Source organism: Plodia interpunctella, chromosome 12 (assembly GCF_027563975.2).
Source record: "Plodia interpunctella isolate USDA-ARS_2022_Savannah chromosome 12, ilPloInte3.2, whole genome shotgun sequence".
Lineage (NCBI taxonomy): Eukaryota > Metazoa > Arthropoda > Insecta > Lepidoptera > Pyralidae > Plodia > Plodia interpunctella.
Window position 1 is genome coordinate 4,213,423 of NC_071305.1, and position 21,373 is coordinate 4,234,795.

General features: G+C 33.3%; 1 protein-coding gene across 5 annotated transcripts in view; it reads right to left on the minus strand.

Annotated features, from left to right (window-relative positions):
• The window catches only part of LOC128674050 (semaphorin-2A), a 313,535-nt gene that overhangs the window by 100,965 nt on the left and 191,197 nt on the right, over positions 1-21,373 (minus strand). Inside the window, exons 1-2 of one of the 5 annotated variants that reach the window (XM_053752327.2) lie at positions 14,744-14,998; positions 7,570-7,845 (exon numbers count right to left, since the gene is read on the minus strand). The exons of the other annotated variants lie outside the window; for them this stretch is intronic. Coding sequence (XP_053608302.1) covers positions 7,570-7,777 — 208 coding nt within the window. The 5' untranslated portion in view covers positions 7,778-7,845; positions 14,744-14,998. Of the gene's footprint in view, positions 1-7,569; positions 7,846-14,743; positions 14,999-21,373 lie in introns of those variants that run through there. 5 annotated transcript variants of the gene reach the window in all.

Genomic DNA, 21,373 nt, shown 5'->3' on the forward strand with positions numbered 1-21,373 from the left:
TATCGACACCCCAAAACCCATAAACAAAACGACCGCAGAACTCTAATCAATTCCCCAAAAACAGCCCCATAGGAATCAGTTACCGGGGCTCACCATTGAAATCGTGAATTAAACATTGGGTTATTCACTATGAGACCACATGGTCCACGAGTGTGGTCAAATAAACTCGAAACATTGGGCGTTCACCGTGATTATTTTTTAATCCAGCATTCATCAATATAAAGAACATGAATGTCAAATAATAACATATATGAAGTACAAGGTGATATTTTTTCCCAGCATATTTCAAGAGCAGATTCCATTGATGAAAATATACCTAAGCTACCTTTTTTTGATCTCCCATACTAATTGGCTGATAAGCCGATCTTATTAATGGTCGAAATTATAAACAGTCTGTTTCACTGTGAATATTTTAGAAGTTGTACACCATTATCCTAAAAAATGTCTAGATTTCCATAAATTACCCGAAATTAATCATTACGGTACAGAGTCAGAGAGTAGTCTCAAGGTGTATGGTAAAATATTACGAGTTAACCATTTGACCACACTCGCGATCAGCTCCGTGTGGTCTTATAGTGAATAACCCGAAATCGTGTATTTAACGTTGACCTGGACTGCATTACCGTACGTTTACGATCACCGATATAAATCTTCGATATCACCAGCTATAAAACAAACCGCGGGATTACCGATTTAAATTCGTCGATATCGTAGCTAAAGGGGCCTTTATAAAATTAACGATGCCAATTTCCCTAATGACATTGTAAAAGGGAAGTTTACGATAAACGATTTTTGTATTCACAATCGTATAGTGGTTTTACGAGATATTGATAGCTGTGATTAGTTGTCAATTCATTTTTTTATATCAAGATAACATAAATCAATGATAATATAATATAATAACGACAACTGTTTTCGTTGCACTTAACTCTAACGAAAATTGTCAGTTTAAAGCTTAATAATTTGGTTATGGTTTACTAAATCCAAAAACGGCATAGTGACTACAAACAAAATAGACAGGTAAACTAGAAATGAAGAATAACCATATTTAGCGTAGGTTCTTGGAATCCAATCTGTGATGTTGATGTAGTTCTAATTTCCCGAGTAGGCAGTAGTGTAGGGTGTCTATCTAATCCGCTGTTAAGCGTCCTAACACTGAAGCCTTTGTGGATAACAAATCGAAATCGTCGGATTAGTGACACTGTTGGGCAAATGTAATTGAATTAACTTGTGTAACCGGTACAGAAATTACGTTTTCAATCTTGATTATTACAGATTTTGTGCATTATTTCGTCTAGTTGAATATTTTTTGCGCCCACAAATGGATTTACGTGCGAGTTTATTCCGAAAAAGTCAAAGCGCAAACCTATTTCAATATAGGTATTCAACCCATCACATACTTTTCAGTTACTTAAATAATTCTGCTAAATCAAAAAAATATAACGTAGTTCTGTCTGATACATTTTGTTTTTTGCTTATTTTCATTAGATTTCCGTCTGACTGGAGTTACTTGTATAAGTGAATCGTCCCCAATACATTACAATTGTGTACTGATACAAAAGTAACAGAAACCTAACATTATGCTACAAACCAAGCTTAATTAAGGCACCTCGTGGAAACTAATTAAACTTATTCCATTATTCTGCAAACGAAATTTAAGAGAACGGAGACAAGTTGCAGCTAAAAGATTTACTATTATTTGGTTAGTTTGAGATTTCTCTTTGCGCTTGTTTTAAATTGGTTTTATTGCGTGCAAGATATTTTTTTAAATGTGTTAAAATTTTCGGAAAATAACGTACAGTTTTAATATTGCATAATTACTTTGGAGTGCATAATTGATTTAAAGTTTTTAATTTTGAATTGAATTCATTAGTACGCAAACATAGTCCATTATGTTTTTACCTTTTCTCGATATTATTTTACATTTTATTAAAATAGATCTGCTATTAAAATAGATATTTAAATAGATCTGCTTTAATATGAAAAACATTTGGAAATTGATACTGTTTTATATGAGAACTATGTTTTATACGAGTAACTTTAAACGACAAAATTCCAACGTCATGATTTTAAAAAATGAAATGCAACTTGAAATTTCCAACAGTGAAATCATTCACAAATGCTCGAACTGTCATCGGGATGATAGGACAATCCTGAAAGTTGAATTGAGCGTTGGGATTGTTGAAAAATCGGCTCTAGGTGTAATTTCGGAAAGTATTGATGAGTGGAACACAAAGGGAACAGAGATTAAGTAACTTGCGGGTCCTCTCCGAACAAAGGATGACATTTTACGCCGAAGAATTTTGATGCCTTTTACTAACAATAGTTAAAGGAGACGTCAGCGGAACGCTGTGAGTGTTTTACGTCGGAGTTTTGGGGTTCCTTAAATGTTTCGAAGTGAAGTATTGTCAGATTATGACTTCTGGTTATGTAACTTCTAAGTTCCCAGTAGTTAGTGTCAATAAGTGTAACTTTCAAATAATTAAAGTACAATTACGTATTATAAGATATAATTAAAAAATGACATGAAAATGTGCCTGTGAATGTCTAACAAAATAAATGTTTTAACTTATACTTGAGAACAAATGAATGAGTACTTTGAATAATAATAGTAAAGTTTGTTTAATTAATTTAGGTTATTATTTGTTTTATATAAAAAGGTGAACAAAAAACCAAATTTTTGGCTATAAAACTTGGCTATAAAATTACATTCAAAACCTTTATACAATAAGGATAAATAACATTATTTATCATTTTATACCCTTTAGAGAACATGATTTATGTCATGTACCTAGTGACGTAACATGTAAAATAAATGATAATTGGGTCAATCAGTCAACATTAACGAATAATCAAATTGTTATTTGTGATAATTTCCTTTATGTTTACAGAAGATGCGAAATTGAAATAATTTCATTAATTTACTCGTAATGACATTTTGCAAATTGAACTTATCGACGAATTCCGATATTGCCTGCAGCATAACGTAGTTGTCTCGTTACGAAACATATTTCAGTTACTAATTAGCATCGAGTTTGTATCGAGTGTCGATTATCGTATTCAAGTTTATTGACCATTCGAAGTATATATAGTGTAACGTATTCAGTTTATTTTATTTCTTTCGCTTCCGTAGGAATTTCAGGATACAAAGTACCCTAAGTATTATTCCAGGTTATATGCTACCCGTGTGTGCCAATAGTTTGTAGCTTGTGAGAAATAACTATAAATATAAAAATTTACGTGAAAAAGTGCTTATGAAGGTCTAATTTCTGAATAAATGATTTGAATTTGTACCAAATCGTGTAATCCGTCCAGTAGATTTCACGTGAAAGAGTGACAAACATACATACCTGGCACCTACATCTTGAATGTTTGTCAGAGAGTGAGCTTGGTGTTCCAGACTTTGTCTATCAGACAGAAACCTATTATTACAAAAAAGAAAAAGAAGTTATACATAGTTTTATTTATAATCCTTCTTAGAAATCGGTTAAAAAATAAATTCGCAAAAAATGGAGACTCGGAATTCCTCACGATTTTAACTTCACCGGCACGTAATGCTAATATAGTCTTTTGTGTCATGAATAAATTGTGAATATTTTCGCGTGTCCACAAAATATGCATTATATTCGCATGGGCGCGTTATCGCTGCAGTTTCATCAACACAGTATTACCCAAAATGGCTCGTTTATAACCCGCGAAAACATGAATATATGTCCACGAGATGAAATATTAATGTACCTTTAGTAAGATCTCGTTTTTATATTTAATACAAAACGAGCGACACGCTCATATGATAATTTAATGGATAAATGTATGCTAATTATCACCTGCTATCGGTAAATTTGTATAAATGTTAAGTGTTTATATATTATGCTAGAAGCGGCGAACTTGGATGTGGGCGAATGACGAAAAATCGACAGAAAATGGGTTGTTTGTATCTAATTTAATTACTACCGCAAGAAAAAACCAGCATTGCATGTGAGTTTGTGCATTTCCAAATTATATTCTACCATTATACCATATTTCATCAAATCGTAATTGCATGATTATGTAACAAACATTCAAACACATGTTTCGTACTTTCGTATTCAATAGTTGAATCGATTAGATTATAGTTGGTGTGCTGGACCGAGATGGATGAGAAAAATACAAGACTAACAAGAATGTGGTATATTAAGGTCTACATTCAGTACTAGATGACAATGGGCTGAAGAATAAAAAGAAGAAGTAGCATTGTAGGTATAGGACAAGCAACTACATCACATATTATCTGAAACAAAGTTAACACACGTCATCACAAATGGCGAAGACGAGATAAATAGACCGATCTGACCAAATACCTGAACGTTTGAATTGGGAAGCATTTTGACGAAGGTAAGCTTCCTTGTAGTGTCCTCAACCTTTTGTCTCCAGAGGACACAATAGACAATCGGAATTTGAAGATGCGATATGGGATACCCTTGCCCGACTTCTACGTGACCAAATTTTGAACAAAATGTTTCGCAGAACCACACCTACATAAGAAATAAGTAATGCCCCTTGGAGAAAAGGGAGCTATCATGCCAAATATTAAAGTATTGGATTCTTAAAATTATATCGCATTATCAGTTTTAGATCTGCCTTTTTTATAACGATATAAACGTGTATTTATTTGATCATAATTATTATTAGGCAAGGCACGGCTAATTAAAATGAGATATTAATTATTATGAAGTAATACTTATTAGTTATTAATTCATCGATATTAGTTACAAGTTTGTGGAGACGACATGATTCCTTAAATAAATTATGATTTATTTTGCCTTTCAGAAATATATACGCTCGTCAACTGCTAAAAACTTCAGAAATAATAACGACTAAACAGAAAACCACAAAACAAAAGTAAAGTTCATTCCTCTTTCAAAACGTAATTGCTTCTAGAATAATAAACGCGCAGCAACCATGCAGCAACAAATGAGTTGTGGTCAACGGTCAAAGTCATATGAGTTCGGTTAGCGTCGCTGCGCGGCGTCCCGACTTAGTGATTTTTTCTTTTTCTATTCCTCTCTGGCTAAGTACTGCTTTCTTTTATACTAACCAGTTTTTGTTTAGTCATAGCAATTTGTATTTTATTTTGAAGTTCGTCACTTCCTTTTTTAATAATTATTTATTCTTTATTTACTTAAAAATCAAACATTTTTTAATCCGTAACATGCTTCGTCAATGCTTTGTTGTACAATTATAGGTATCTGTAACAAGCTCCGACAAATAGTAAAATAGTATACAATCCCAACATCTTTTTAATTGTCTTTTAAGCAAACGATTGATGAATTATATATTTTTTTATTTCCGTATTTTCTTTTTTAGTATTCTGTGTCCCAAGCGAATATATTATATTTTGTTGTACACAATATTAATTAAATCATGCAACATGATCTGCTGAATAATAGATTATCTAAATTAAATGATAAAATAGAAACAATAAATGAATGCAATGCAAATTCTGAAATATACACATAAATAGACAAGCAGATGTCTCTCATTAAAAGCCATTCAGTGGTACTACGTACGAGCAACTTTTGCAAAACATTGCCCTCACTAATGACAGACTAGGCGGCGTTGTCCATCGTCTCGCTTGCTCCGACAAAGAATCATCCCAAACTTGTTCAGAACCCTTTTAGCCCTACTACAACAACATCGTTCTAGCTTTAACCCTTATAATTAGCAACTGTATAAGTAACAACAATGGCCACTAGTTCTGCTTTTTGCATTACATTCACATGGTTTTACTACGGAATATTCCTCATGTTTTCCTGCAGAATACGGAAAATTATTTAAATTGCGTCACGTGTGGGACCCAAATAAGGAGTAGGTAGTAAAAATCCCTACCATCTTGAATTCCAAAATGGAGTTTTAATAAGAATATCAGCAAAAAATAAACTTGTGAGGCGTGCATGCGTTGCGTGCAGCTGACGCCAAAAATATGGCATTATTATGATGGCCCTAATCTACTTCACGGTCGGGTGGACGGGACGCCGCTGTCGATAACAATAACCGACTTAATATGCCCGATAATCGGTTTTGCTATTCGAAAACATCCATGATTGACACTTTTGATGACATTTGAGTTGAACCGAAAACCCCCGATTTCGCAATCCCAATTCGTGGAAGAGGGGAAAACTTATTAACAATGCAAATAAATTTAACATGTAGCTCTGAAGTTGATAAGCTATAGGACACTTATTTTAGAGATATCCTCAACTGAACTGTGAATGTTTAGTGGCTGTATGAAATTAATCAAATACATTCTACGTATGGGTAGTATTAGTGGGTTCTCATTAAGTGTAACAAGGTTTAATGATAGAAGTTCTCTAAACTTAGGTCCCCTTTGAACTGTTTAAGCTCTGGAAGCAGTACATTTTAGATGGATATAGTGATCCAATATGGATAAGTAGTACAAAACCAAAATATTTATTTGTTTCAATAATCTGTCATTGTTTAATTTTTTATCAATGGTAAACCAATTCGTTTCGCCTGAATACATACATATAGGTACTTTCTCTTTTTTAAACATGTCTATTTATATATCCGAGAAGTTAACATGGTTTCTACAATTTTGTTTAAAAGTTTTAATTAAGTTGAGTAATTTTTGTTTGTTCCTGTACTAACTACAACACAATTTAATTATGTATCTAGTTTTCTTTATAAAACCATTATGTATAGGGAATACTTTCAAACAGGTATACTGTAATTGATTTAAACACCATATGTGGCTAAATAATGATATCAAACGTATTACCCCTGTAGCGAAAGATAAAAAGGCAAGTTCAAAAGAACTGGCTACGGGAGAAATATTAACTACAACTATATTAAAATCTTCTCCGGTGGCATCATCTCTGGAAGGGCAATGAAACAAAAGGAAATTTCCGTCTCTTTTACCCACTGCAATATTTGTATTTCCGTCTCACTTTGCGTACCCTTGAATGCGGCTCCGTTATGAATGTGTAGGTACTACATACTTGCATTAGGTATGTGTGCAAATGTAATCTGTACCATTATGAATTTATGACTCCCAAAGACCTTTTTGCATAACATTGTTTTTTTTGGTATCGATGTTAATGTCATTCAACCAGCCAGTTCTTCTTGCCTTTAAAAAGAACAGGTTCGTAAGTTGCTGTTAGTTGTATGCACCTGACATAAACACTTATGTTAGTGCCGTGTCGCCACAGTTCAGTGAACAGCGAAGAAATATAGTGTTTTAAGTATATTCTTGTACTATCTATTGTTTTAGATATATACGTTTTTCAATTTTTATTCAATTTTGTAGTGCGGGCTGCTTCTAGTTTCCTCTACACGTCTTATATCTATCGAAATAATAATGATTCATTCGTTAGATAGAGCAGAAGTATGTTTCACATCCGAAGTATTTTTGATAATTCATTCAAGATAGTTGCAATTAAATTCAATTAATACCAAAATATATTTTCAAATTATATGTAAATTTCAGAATTTATTTCAACTTTTCAAATTACCTAATAGCTATTAAAAGATTATATTTCATACTTCAATTATACATAAAATTTCACTTACCTCTTCTATGTCGCATGTGGTATTTACTCTTAGATATAGGTCCAGAGCAACATGGTTGTTCGTAGTAAAGGTTGTATGAGTTGTCCACAACGGCCGTCTGTTGCACTGTCTGAGATTGAACCTGCCACCCCAGTCCAATGACCAGGTACAAGAACCACCGAACCACGACGGCTAATGCACCCACAGTCCGTACACTAGGCTGATACATTGTATATTTCACTAACACTACACCAATATTTAAGTTTATATTTTAGTCCGAAGACATGGCCGATAACACTGGAAGAGAAGATTAGAATATATCAATACGAGTATTGTTGATAATTTCGAAATTCCTAATAGTTTTATACAAACGTACGCCTATAAATAACTTCAGCATTTTATAGACATTGTAACAAAAGTTCAATAAATGTTTCAAGAAAATAATCCTTTTTCATCAATTTTAGCGACGCTTTGCATATTAGGCCTAAAATAGGCCTACTGAATCGTGCGGCGGCAGAGTCTAGCAAAAAGTGCGACACGCACTGAACAAAATTAAATTGAAGTAATCACTGAACATTATATGAATTAACATTTTGGGTGGACGTGTTGAAAGTCATATTTTTTGGCAAAGTTAAAGTGGGTTGATCACGATAATATAAGTATTTTTCAAATATGTAGTATTCAAGTATGTAGAACTTTGATTTCGAATCTATAAATCATCTTGCAGAAATGCCAATACATAATATACAATTTGATCAATGGTTCACGTTAAAATTTAAATAGAAAGATATCGTCCCACAAATTTATATAACAATGAACAAAATAAGCAAATCGATTAATATCCCTCATATTTCACAATACATCATAAAAGCAATTACGAATCCTACCAAACCAACAAAATGTAATGTTTGCAACAAATGTCGCAGGCATAGACCCGAATAGAAATATAACGAGACCAATAAACGAAATAATGGGGAAGTAAAAAACAGCAACATACGCCCATTTGACAATAAAAATGATAATTCTTGCTTGTTGATTTTGTATTAACAAAAAATGGATGTTGTGGAATCGTAATGGGTAAAAAAACCATTACGCGTAGACATTACGCACACCTCGTAATGAAAACCGCAGAGTGCAGGGGTCGGTTCACCCTTTATCCATCCTATCACGATGATATTTTAATTGCCTTAATGCAGAAATCTCGTTTTATCGGATAATGATTTTTTTGTATTTCTATGATATTTTTTCAAGTTTCAAATTCAAATATTGTAAGAAATCTCATCTAAATTAATTTATAATTTTACTTAATGAATACCAGATTTATTTTGAAGTTATTAAATGACTAAACAAACAGATCAGTGGGTACATGTCTTACAGTAAATTAAACTTGAACTTTAAGGGTTTATCCCCGCCATGTGACCGACATACTCCAAATGCGGTCAGGACGGTCCCTCGAAAGAGTTCAGATGAATTAAATAGATAACGTCCGAAAGGGAGCTTCAATGGAGATACCACTTGATATGCAAAGTTCGGTCAACGCAGAATTCCATTTGTTTTATGATAATTTTATTTACAGTTAATCTACTTGTAAGGGCTTCTGATATCTTTTAGCAAATGTTTTTGAGACTTTACCAAAACAATTATATACTTAAGAGCTGTAAAGATTTACATTTTCGATAGACTTCATAGAATTTATTTTCCGAACATCATCTTATGTTTCTTTTTTTTTTTTAAATCATCAGAAAAAAAGAAATCAAAATTATTGTCAACCAGCATTATCATGGTGTATTGCATCATTATAAAACCCCTTTTCGACACAGCAAGTGTAAGCTTAGTGCGATGTCGTATGGAGTTCCCAAAATGTATTCGGAATGATTAATGATGTCGTTTTATCGCATGAGCGATTTTTGTTCAATTGACAGGGATCCTTTTCAGTACAAGTAAATATTTTAAATCCCCCATTTTCAAATAGCACTTTTAGGCTATCAAACACCACGGTTATTATTTTGTGTTTATCCTACGGGATTTGAGATAAGAAATTCATTTGGGAAATTGAAAATGGTTTGAAAAATGATACCATCATATCTCTTTTAGCTTTGATCTTTATTAGAAACTTCTGATCTTTATGAAGTTACTTATCAAAAAAGGTTTTTATTTTTAATATGTAGTGTCATCTTTATTGAATATATGTCACAGTCTGGAGAAATGATGACATATTGTCTTTCGTAGAATGCTACATAGACATAAAATCAAATCATCTGACTAAGAAATGATTCATTTGGGCATGGTCGCACGTCTCACGATATTCAGAGTTTCTGAGAAAAAAGTGGTCAGACTTCTATACCGCAGCCCGTTCGGCCATTCAACCGGTTCTTTAATAATGTCTTCATTACCACTGTGATTCACTGCAGAGCCACTTATGCGTTCTGATAGAGGATTTAATTTATTACGATTATACTAGAGGCAGTGAGTGGTTTAAGTAAAGGCTTGATTGAGCGTATGATAAAGCATTTTTTTGAGAATTTACAGATATTATATTACATTTTAATAATGTGTGTTCCAAACGTGATACTTAATGTTGATACCTAGATAAGATATGAAACATACTTGACGACCTCGGTGGCGCAGTGGTAAAGTTCTTGCCTCTGAACCGAGAGGTCCCGGGTTCAATCCCCGGTCGGGTCATGATGGAAAATGATCTTTTTCTGATTGGCCCGGGTCTTGGATGTTTATCTATATATGTTATAAAATATAGTATTGTTGAGTTAGTATCCCATAACACAAGTCTAGAACTTACTTTGGGACTAGCTCAATCTGTGTGATTTGTTCTAATATATTTATTCATTTATTTTATACTATTGGTAAAAGAACATTGAAATTAATCCTGATAATTAATTATATATGATTCATTAATAGAACCAAAATCGAATACCCTACCTAAAACTAATTAGACTTCAAGGATTTTGGAAACACTGGCGCGTAATTTCATTATAAGGGTTCATTAAGCGGATTTTAATCTCCCTTAATATCTGTCGATCTCGTTTCGAATACGATTACACCGTTACTGCTGCCTATTGCACGATAGGCCCCGCTCATTATGAGCGAAGAATGTTAAGAAATTTCATCCGACAACCCATTGAGGCAGCCCTCCAATTGTGCGAAGGTGTTTCGATTGAATGGGGCACGTATAATGAAATTTCGCCTCGATAAAGACCAGTGAGGCAGTAACACAATACTTGATGTTTCCTCCTCAACCCGTATCCATGTCATGCTATTAAAATGTGCAAAAATATCAGGCAACCCATCTTCGTTAACCAAATTAGCGTTTGCTCGGGTTTGAGTTCCGATTGTGTTATCGTTCTCAAACCGAGCTAGTGTTAGTTGAGCTTAATTAATCTCTAGATAAGGACGCGGCTGCGTTGGGATTCCGAAATGTTAATGATTCAGTAACGTGGATAAATGAAGTACTTTGACTTTCATCGGTGGTAACATATTCGTTACTTATATCAAATTGCTATGTCATTTAGTTTCCAATGTCTTCTTCACCGTTTCGTATATTAAAACAATGTCAAGTACATGCTTTTCTTCGTCTATTTTTTGTGATAAACTTCAGACATAGCAGAGAAAATTTAATAAATTAAATCTTCTATTTTATGTTACAAAATACGAATAACTCAAATAGTGCATAAAATTTTACCGTTAATTAAGAGTAATTTGGGTTATCAATGGTCGTGCAAATGTGGAGAAGGTAATCCCGGCAACAAATTGGCTGCCCAAAAGAGATACGGCACGAGCCTGTACATTCGCTTTGAATTATTAATACAATACTGTTACAACAGTGAATTGTAAGCTCCTTAGTAGAGGCTGAATAAATATCGAGTAGTCGATAGTGGAGCAACCCAAATACATGTGTGGAATATCACATTTACATAGATACTGCCTGAAGAATTTATTGATCGAATTTGTCGATGTGTAAAATTGGATACAATTATTGAATGTTTTGTTTTAACACGATCCATTGACTGAGAATTTTCAAGGTTTAATTTATCTGCAAATTTTGAAATAGATTTTACTCCGGACTCAATGTACTCAGTGGTGTTGTTTATTACATACACACAAATCTAATACCATAGGAATTAATAATATAAATGGTATCACATCAACATTAATAATTCCGTTAATCATGATGGATCACAAAGATGTACTTGAGTCAGGGCTAAGTTATTAATACTACGGTAACACAAACCTCAATTCTAATTAGTTTCTGCAGTACAAAATCAATTAAATGGTACTAACGGAGCTATTGGATCCTTAGACCGCAACCTCAAGAAATGTTCCCGGATCTAAAGGGATTCTCACAAACAACTAAGAAATAATTGCAAAATTTATCATTTAAATTTAATAGAACTAGTTTATTGCAAGTCTCGTTACTTCTATAAGGATTCTTTAAAAATATATATCTTAATTGCATCTTTTAGCTGCATTGACTTTGAGCAATTGTATTTATTCCGAGTTCAGATCGACTTATGTTTTGATAATAAGTTTTTTTATTATTAGAATTTGTTTTTATTTCATTTGGAATATTACTATTACTAAGAACATGGCGATACAAAGATGTAAGTTGCAGCATATTCTGCATTATAAAAAAATAGAACTATTTGTTTTAAAATAAATAACCAATTATGTGAATAAAATAAACCTAGAGTAGTATCTACTAATATATGTATGTGTGCACAGTCTGAAATAAATAAATTCATTCATTCAATAAAATATAAATATTATATTAAATACTATGTAAATAGAAAATGCATTGTTATGATGATTTATTTAAAAAAAGAAGGGTTGCAGGTACAATTAAATCGACATTAATTTGATGTTGATAGTTCAAACTTCAAGCAAAACGTAGAGTAGTTTCAACACTTATAATTCAAACATAATTATGGGATCGACTAAAACAAGTTGTTTGTACAGTAATTATACAGATCGATACTCATTTTAAAATGATAGTAAATGATAGACAATAGATGTATCATATAAATCATTTAAGTACTGAGTATTTAAGAAGTTTGAATTAACGTAAAAAGGGAATATATGGGTATATTTAAAATGTGCGTTGTTTGATACTATGACTTGTAGTTAATTGATCGTTTTTGATTTTGATTTTACAGCACTGTCCTCTTATTGTTTACCTGTGAGGTTTAACTAGCAGATATTGCTTTATTTAGTTCAACTATTGTTTACTTTTTAGGTTGTGCAATAAAGTTTAAAGGAACAACATTTTTAATTATTATATTAGATATGTAAAGTGAATAAGTTTCTGTATTAATTTCTAGTTCGCAGAAAATAATTAATGATTATCGAATATTAAGCCAGAGTTATAAAAAGAGATAAAGCACAACAGAAATCAGAAATAGATACCACTAGAAATAACTATGTAGTTAGGGAAAAAGAAAATCTTAAACGAAGATTCCGCTTAACGTCAATAGTTTCAATAAATATGATGACCCTACCCAACGCACGGAAGATTCGCACGTTGGATTCAACCCACGTACGAAATACACGTAAAAGTCTGCCGCCAGTATTATTGATACAAATAGAGATATCAATTGTTTTGGACAAGAAGAAACAGCCAGTAGTAATTCTCCAAGCGGAATGTTAGGGTGCGTTATGGCTACTTTTGTATTTGAGGGAAAACTTTCGTCGTAATATTAAATGAGATTTTTACGAACTACGGGAAGGACATATTGCGATTGCTCTTCTCGCGTGATTTGCTATAGCCATTTTTGTACAAATAGGTTTTTGAAGACGCAGCAATTTGGGCCTATGGATTTTATGTATTAATTTATATACTTTAGATTTTAAGGTGTTATAGTTGAGGGGAGGCTTTTGCCCAGCAGTGGGTCATGTTATAGCTATAAAAAAAATTGTTGATAATTAAATTCAGCATTGTTGATATTCTAAAGGCTAGACACTTCTCTCCAATCTTTTGTTTAATATTTTCAATAGTGACGAGTTATTAAACTACTTATTACAGGTATTTCAGTTAACGATTTATTCTTATCCGTTGTGATTATATTATAGAAAAAAAAAAAACTTTTATTATTGCATTATTCAATTGAGTAAGTTTTTCATTATCATTTTCAAATTTTTTGCATTTTCATTTTAAATTTTACGTTAAAACAAATGGATCTAAAATTTTGCAAAAGCTTTTTTTGTAGGTATTTTTGGTTACTTTGTTTCTTTGGTCACACGTTGTTCGTCAAAAATGAAAATAATTTTTTATTTTAATATTGTCTATAATACCATTGTCTTTATGGTAATTATTATTCTGAATTTATATTAGCTTCTGTTATTTACTACATTTGTATAATTCACATTTTGTCCTGAGGTTCTGAGAAACAATTTAAGACCACGTGGTATCTCATAGTCACTGTTTTGCATTATTAATAAAAAACATTTTTTTACAATTTCTTTGGGTTTTTAATTTAGGTAATTATATCTTTAAAAAAAATCAATTTCACAAAAACAGTAGGAAAGTTTTATTTTATATACCTACCTCGAAAAGGATTTTCGAATTAATACACGTATGAAAAGAGCTTTGCGATATTATAAGCTGAATTTAATCCATTCTCTGTATTAGTTAAATGTCACTGATTTGGTCTATTTTTACATTCAGGTTATTCAACTCTGCGTCTACAGATAGAGTTGCTGGAATCTAAACTAAGATTTTGGTATCACGTCTGGTGTGTATGTAAATAATTGAAATTCTATTTGGATCTGATCCTGAAATACTCCATTTTACATAATTTTAATGACTGTATCTCTTAGAATTGATGAATTCACTGATGATAATTTTGATATCATCAAGAGATGTATTTGACAAATGTATTAGTATATTATTTGTCATGAGTTCGGTTTGTTGTACTTTGGTTACATACTATCTTATTAAATTCCATACTTTTGTGTTCGAAAATGACATACACACAACGTGCTTAAATTTTCACCGAAATATAAGGAAATAGCTGGTTGATCATGCAAACAGTGATGATCCTCAAAACAATATTTCTTCCTGAAATCACAAGTTCCTCATCTTTGATTCATCATTATTCCCACAATATTGTTTCAAATAATATGAAATGCTGGAGTTATTTAGTAGATGTACAATGGCCTATACACGAATCGTGCAGCGACCAACCTCCTCCGTAGTCCGTTGAACCAAACACGTTGCAGTTTCACAAAAAATAAACAATCACTATGTCCATCAATCAATTAAGCACTTTATTCTAACTACAGTTGATCAACTGATAAATTTGCAACATCAACAATTAGATGATGTGGTTTTAGAAAACAAGTTTTTGTACTCGTAGCGTCACGGAGAAGTTGGGCAAGAGCGTCCCACACACGTCCATCGAGCGTGCCGGCCGGCGCAGTACTGGCTCTCTGCTTCCATTCCGTACAAAACTTTTAAGTCATGGAGACGGCAAAGCTATGTCGCGCCTCTACAACTCACGCACACAAACAAACCCGACACCCTATGCACAAACACGAAAGCGAGCTTCCAAGTTCACTAAATAAACGAACACCAACACAAGCGCGTGCCAACAGCGTCTACCCCCTGTTCGTGAGACGTCAGAGCGAGACATGTATATCAACAATTCATTCCGAAGCCTGAGCCCGAGTGAGAGGCTAATACCGCAACAGATGTATATCATTTTACGCAGGTAAGTATTGAAAATGTTCGTGAGTACGAATGAGACAGCGCGCAAATTTAGCTTATGGAAAGCCGGTCGGGTGCGAGTGGGACAGGAAGTGTTCAAGTCACCCACTGTACATTCCTTCCTGATACCGGCGCGCCGTCGTACCTTTCGATCGTTCAAGTGGCAGATGAAGCTTTTAGGGTTGACACCTTATTATTGCTTTTGATAATAACATATCGATCTAACGACTCAATTACTTTTAATAATGTATCACTAGAAGATCATAATTTGACTTTGTAGTTACTGAACCTGTAGAGGACTTGAAGACATTACATGAAATTAAAGTAAAATTAAATATATATATATTAATTTTAAATCTAGAATGTAATAAAAGTCTAGGTGTTAATGCAGATAAAATTAATAAACCTAATTTAGAAACGTTAGAGACACCCCTATGTCAAGATGTCACAAAATAGCAGGTAGTCGTGGTACAAGTAACATTCGCTGCAAAATTTCGGACGTTTTTTGCATGTTTCGTCTCGGCATATTTGTTTTTGTTGTCCGATCACATACAATAGAGACATCTGCTTTTATTAAACGCACGTTTTTGTACTCCTTGGTGATACAAGTTAATTAATGTAAGAGGGGATGACATTAATGCTTGCAATAGTTGTTTAAAATCTTTTATTTTAAACTGACATTTTACCACACAGCTTATCATCAAAAAATTCAGCTTTTCCTTGCCTTTTCTTTCTGAAATCTAAAATTGACGAATTTAGAGTTAGCAGTGATATACTGCTAACTCTAACTAAATCAACTGGATGATGGGCGAACATAAGTTCTATTGAATTACTCGTAAAAAAAAATGTTAGAATTTCTATGGATTCAGTGAAACGAGTAAGGATTATTTCAAAATAGCAAAGAAACGAAAATAATGCGACATCCTTTTTGAATAGAAGTAAAAGAAAATTCTGACCATCGATATACGTTTAAATGCATTTTCTCTGGCATAAATTTGAACATCTATCAGAAAAATGTATTAGATTAAATTTGGGTATCCATGAGCGTCAAGCGACACACTTGTGCGAAACATGAGCCTCCCGCCGGCGGCGTCGCGGGCTGACGTTAATACGCCTTGACATCATATCACAATATACTGTTCATTTCCACGTAGGTAACACACAAATTAGTGTAGTATTATGTTCTCGCCGCACTTTTGTACCTTTTTCATTCTTCACACGAAATGACAGGCTACTTTGCGAGTGTACTAAGTAGGTCCTTACGAATTTGGAACACGTAAAGCTGTAGTTCCATTGCATGCGCACTATTATGTAAAGCAGGTTCTTCTGGTTAGTTTATTTTATACAAAATCTCGTACCGAAATACTATCAATTTATAGGTATGATAAATAATATAGGTATAATTTAAAAATTGAAGTGAAAAGGTGCCTGAGATGATCCAATTTCTGATTTAATGCTTTGACACCTTGACTGTATGATGTTAATGTGAGTTTTAGTATGACAGCAGGTTTTGTTTTTTTATAATGGTGTATATGTTATGTAACATTGCCTGGACATTATTAATATTGTCGTGTGGCTATTGGGCAATCATATATTAATTATATATTACATAACAGTTTGCTACGTTTATTTGGTTTTGTGGTTGGTATTGAGTATTAAAGAATTTCTAATTTCACAGACAAAGCTGTCACGCTCACCACCGCGGATATACCTATATATTATATGGTATGTGGTGTGCTGATAAAAATAAAAAAATATATTTTTATGCGCCGCGTCTTGCGCTTTTTATGCGATCTTATCAAATCTCAAAAAATATAAGCCTAAATAACATACAAACTGATCTCTTCGTTTCATTCACGTCTCCTGTTTATTTACATTAAAAGCGACACTAATAATTCTGCTGATACGCATCACAGCAATGGATTGGCGCCTTTGTCATTTCTCGCTATCCTAATCGGGATCGACATTGCGATCGCTTAAAAAACAAAAAAACACATGCCAGTTATGACGTGCTCCTGACATTCTGACACGGGTAAAGTGTTGCGGTACACTTCATTAAATTTTCGAGTCCCAGAAACGATGATTTAAATAAAAATAAAAATACACAAATGCTGTGTTTCTGTCAGTCAGAACTCTGAACTAAAATCCGCGTACTAAACAATGTTGCTTTGTATTTGTTTTTTGAGAATCTTCACACAAGGATAAACACACAAAGGGAATTTGTTAGGATATATTCTTTCATTCGTTGTTATTATCTGGGACAGTTCTGAGTTTTTGTTTGTGTTCATAAAATAGGTTAAAATAAAATAATTCTATTTTAATGAGTAACAATGAGTGACATTAAGAGAAATAATATACCTACTAAAACAAATGAGAGACCATGAAATACGTCCACTTTATAGTTTTTAAATTTTATTTAGATAGTTAATGTAATCAACTTTATTTAGATAGTTAATTTAATCAACTCTCGAAAAGGCAATAAATAGTTAGGAATGAAATGAAATATTGCGAATAAAAACTATGTGATGTTTAAACTTGTATGAGTGAGCTCCATACTCTAAGTCTAAGCATAAAATAACGACGCCGTATTGTTAAGATCAGAAAGTCGCCATTATATTCTTCGTCATACAATAGTAGCTTTGCCGTCACGTCAGCAATACAGTAAGCAGGCGCTGCTTCTACCAACTTTGCAGTATATGTTGTGTACGAAATAGTGATGAGACAGAGATAAACCTTAAGGTCAAAGATGATGTAAACGGATTATTGTTAGAAAATTACTTGTCACCCCTGCGTTGGCGAACAGGTAATATTCTTGTAAATCCCCATGGGAAAATAGCGTTTAGCTGTTTTTTCTTGAAATTAAACTGAATTGATGTGCTATTCAGTTCTTCAGATCTTAGAAAGCTTCTCAGATCTTCAAGTTCTTAGAGATTCAGATGTGCTACCTACAACTATCTGAAAAAGTAACTGCTATATTTTCTATATTCGATATGCATTATAAATGAACGAATGAAACTATGGTTATAATTTTCTCAGTCCAATATGACCAATCATTATCATTGCTGGTTAGCATTACAACTATAGTTACTAAAAATCTTTATTTTAATCATATATTTCAACATTGTTCAAGAGCAAAATGTTTTTGAAAACTATAACGTAATATTGTAAGTAAAATGAATATTGTATTGAAAGGGAGATAGATTGATGCTTTGTCTCTGTACCCAAATTATTCTCTGTCTAGGATGACATGACCTGTCTTCAAGGCACTCGGTACCTTCTGTAATCTGCCACATCTCTATTGTGCTGCACCTGTATTTCGTTTAGTCCCCGTAATATGAGACCAAGCTGGGTAATATCTCCTGACAGCGGCTTTCTTTCAGTTTACTTTGTCGCTATATTGTCACTATTCTATAACACAGACTTTGATAACTACGAAGTTAGGAAATGGTTTTCTTAAATTTCCAGTTCTTTATTGTAACAATTCAAATATATTTCTTGAATACTTAGCTTTAGAATTCGGGCCATATCCACACGTGGATGTTATACGAGGTGATTAAGAGACATATCCTTGGCAGCTGATACCTTAATTACCAACATTCTTAAAGAGAGTTGGTTTTCTCTTTCTAATAAATTTCAAACTTTCCGAACGATTCTTTATTTAGAATTAAGCCTAATCTTATTGTGCTTTAACATATTGTATTATATAAACAACAATCCTGAATTAGTTAAAAACGAAAAAATATTTGGGTAGTATTCTGTAAATTGAGATCTCTATGACGCAGACGTGTTTATTGCTTATAAAGGAACACAACGCGACTTCGATGTAAATTGTTTTATGCTCAAAAAGGCATAGCAATTGTTAGCAATAGTTAAAAACAAAAGCACTTTCGAGCACTTTGTCTGGTGCACACCTGCGGAAATTGGAACCGAAATATTGAACGGAATAAAAATCGGAGAGCTAGAGAATAGAGAGAGATAGATACGTAGTCGTTACTCATGTGGTATGAATTTTTATGTTGAAACCGCGACAAGCTATTGCCAGGCTGCTCTGGTCAAATCAAAAGGTCTCAAAACTCGACTCGTAGAATATGGAGGGGACAGAAATAACACAAGCTAAATTATGTATAAGTAGTTAACCGCAATTCGAGTAACTTGACTTGCAGTAGCAGCATAAGCTTATTCATTCAAGATATTTACAAAATATATCATCCGTGACTCACATAAATCACGCTACGCAATATAGGAGTGGTGAAATTTCAATTAATCTATTTTGATAAAAAAAATATTTAAAAAAATAATGCCAACCATGTACAGGAACCAGAAACAGGAATTGAAAACCAGATAAGCGAAAGGATCTAAAGTATCCAATGAACACTAAATAACTGAAAGAGAATTTCGTAAGAAATAAGGGACACATTGCATATTTTGATATAAAAATAAAAACAAATAATAAACTTCAAACTGCAAATAGCGTTAAAAATATTTTTCTGCAAGTTTAAAGTCTTCCCGAAAGTAGGACAGTTTGATATGCAAATCAAGTTGATTTCGCTCCAGTTTCGTTTTGCACCAGCGCCTGTTCCGCACTCTCCGCATTTGTCCCCGGATGGGCGAACGTCCAGCCCGCATAATGGGAGCAATAACAAAAGTGAGTCGACCTAACCATTGATTTGGATTTCATGTTAGTCGCGCAAAAAAAGTGCGCCTTTGTTCCGTATCCGCAAGTATGGCCACTGGACGTCACTCGGAATACACGTCCGTTGCACAGTGGAATTATTGCGCGGCAGGTGAATACTAAAAGACATTTCTATTGTTTGAAATGCACGGCAATACAGCTAGAACGAAGTAGTAACGTTTTAATTTACAGACAGCAAACAGCTATTCGAACGAGTTGCGGGTTGTCTGTTCGTTCGTATTTCCTACTTAATAAATGTCCGAATGCCGAGTACGAGGCAGACCGCGGGCTGACGTTAACTCGACGGCCGTCGGACGGCGCGCAGTGAGCTAAAAATGATAGAGTTGCTTCACTTGCAAGACTTGACGTCTCACTAGCAAACTAAACACGAATAGCATGATCAATATCGATATGTTTAGTTTTGTATAAATTCTACCAGAGTGCGCCCTGATTGAGGAAATTATTTATTGGACCAACAATGTATAATCACAGGCTACTATGTGCTTCCAAATCAGCTGTATCTGCTTGCGTGGTGAATCAAGGTCATGGCACATACTCAATACTCAATATTTTTATTGCATAGCATAAAGTTGACATGGTGTTATCAATTATATAAAAAAGCACATATTTATGGACCCCGGCGGGCACAGCAACATGCATAGATAAGAGGAGGTCGCACTCAAAATAAATGTTTAGAAGTAAATATTGTTTAAAAAATTACGTACGTAATTAAAAAATTACGGATTCAATTCAATTTAAATTCATAGATCAATCAATTAAAAAATTAATGTATATACTCAACCTAATTATAATTTATCAATAATATTTTAATTTTCATACTCTTTACCCATTCATATGGATGGATGGATATTAGAACTGTGGTGGTATTAAAATGGCTGATGATGAATTGAGCAATTCGTCCAAATAATCTCGATAAAAAGCAACGTCATTCAGATTAACCAAATTTGTAAAAAAGCCGTTGGTAATATTTTCGTTCGTTTATTTTTAAATGCAGATGACTGCAAGTAAGTACTATTTTTAATACTAAAAAAAATCTGCAAATTTTTTACCGCGATATTTTGTAATATTCAAATATTTACATATTCGTACCAACATAATTCGTAAATTCTGTTCATATTTCCGTGGTACAAATACTACTGAAATTCCCCTGATAAATTAATGACGGCCGCCAGAATAGTGCGGAGCAGAGGTGTAGCAATCGAATTGAGTCGATATCAAGCCATAATCAATCAGGCGTCAGTGTTATTGTTGTGATTTGTAGCTGGCGCTCGCATCGCTCCTGTAAGGGTTTTTTCACACAACGCGTTTTTGGTAATTTAATATTTAGTAACTACATAGTATAAAACAACAGTCGCATCAATCAATCTTTAAAACTACGCAACGGATTTTGATGTTGTTTTTGAAATAGTTCAGTG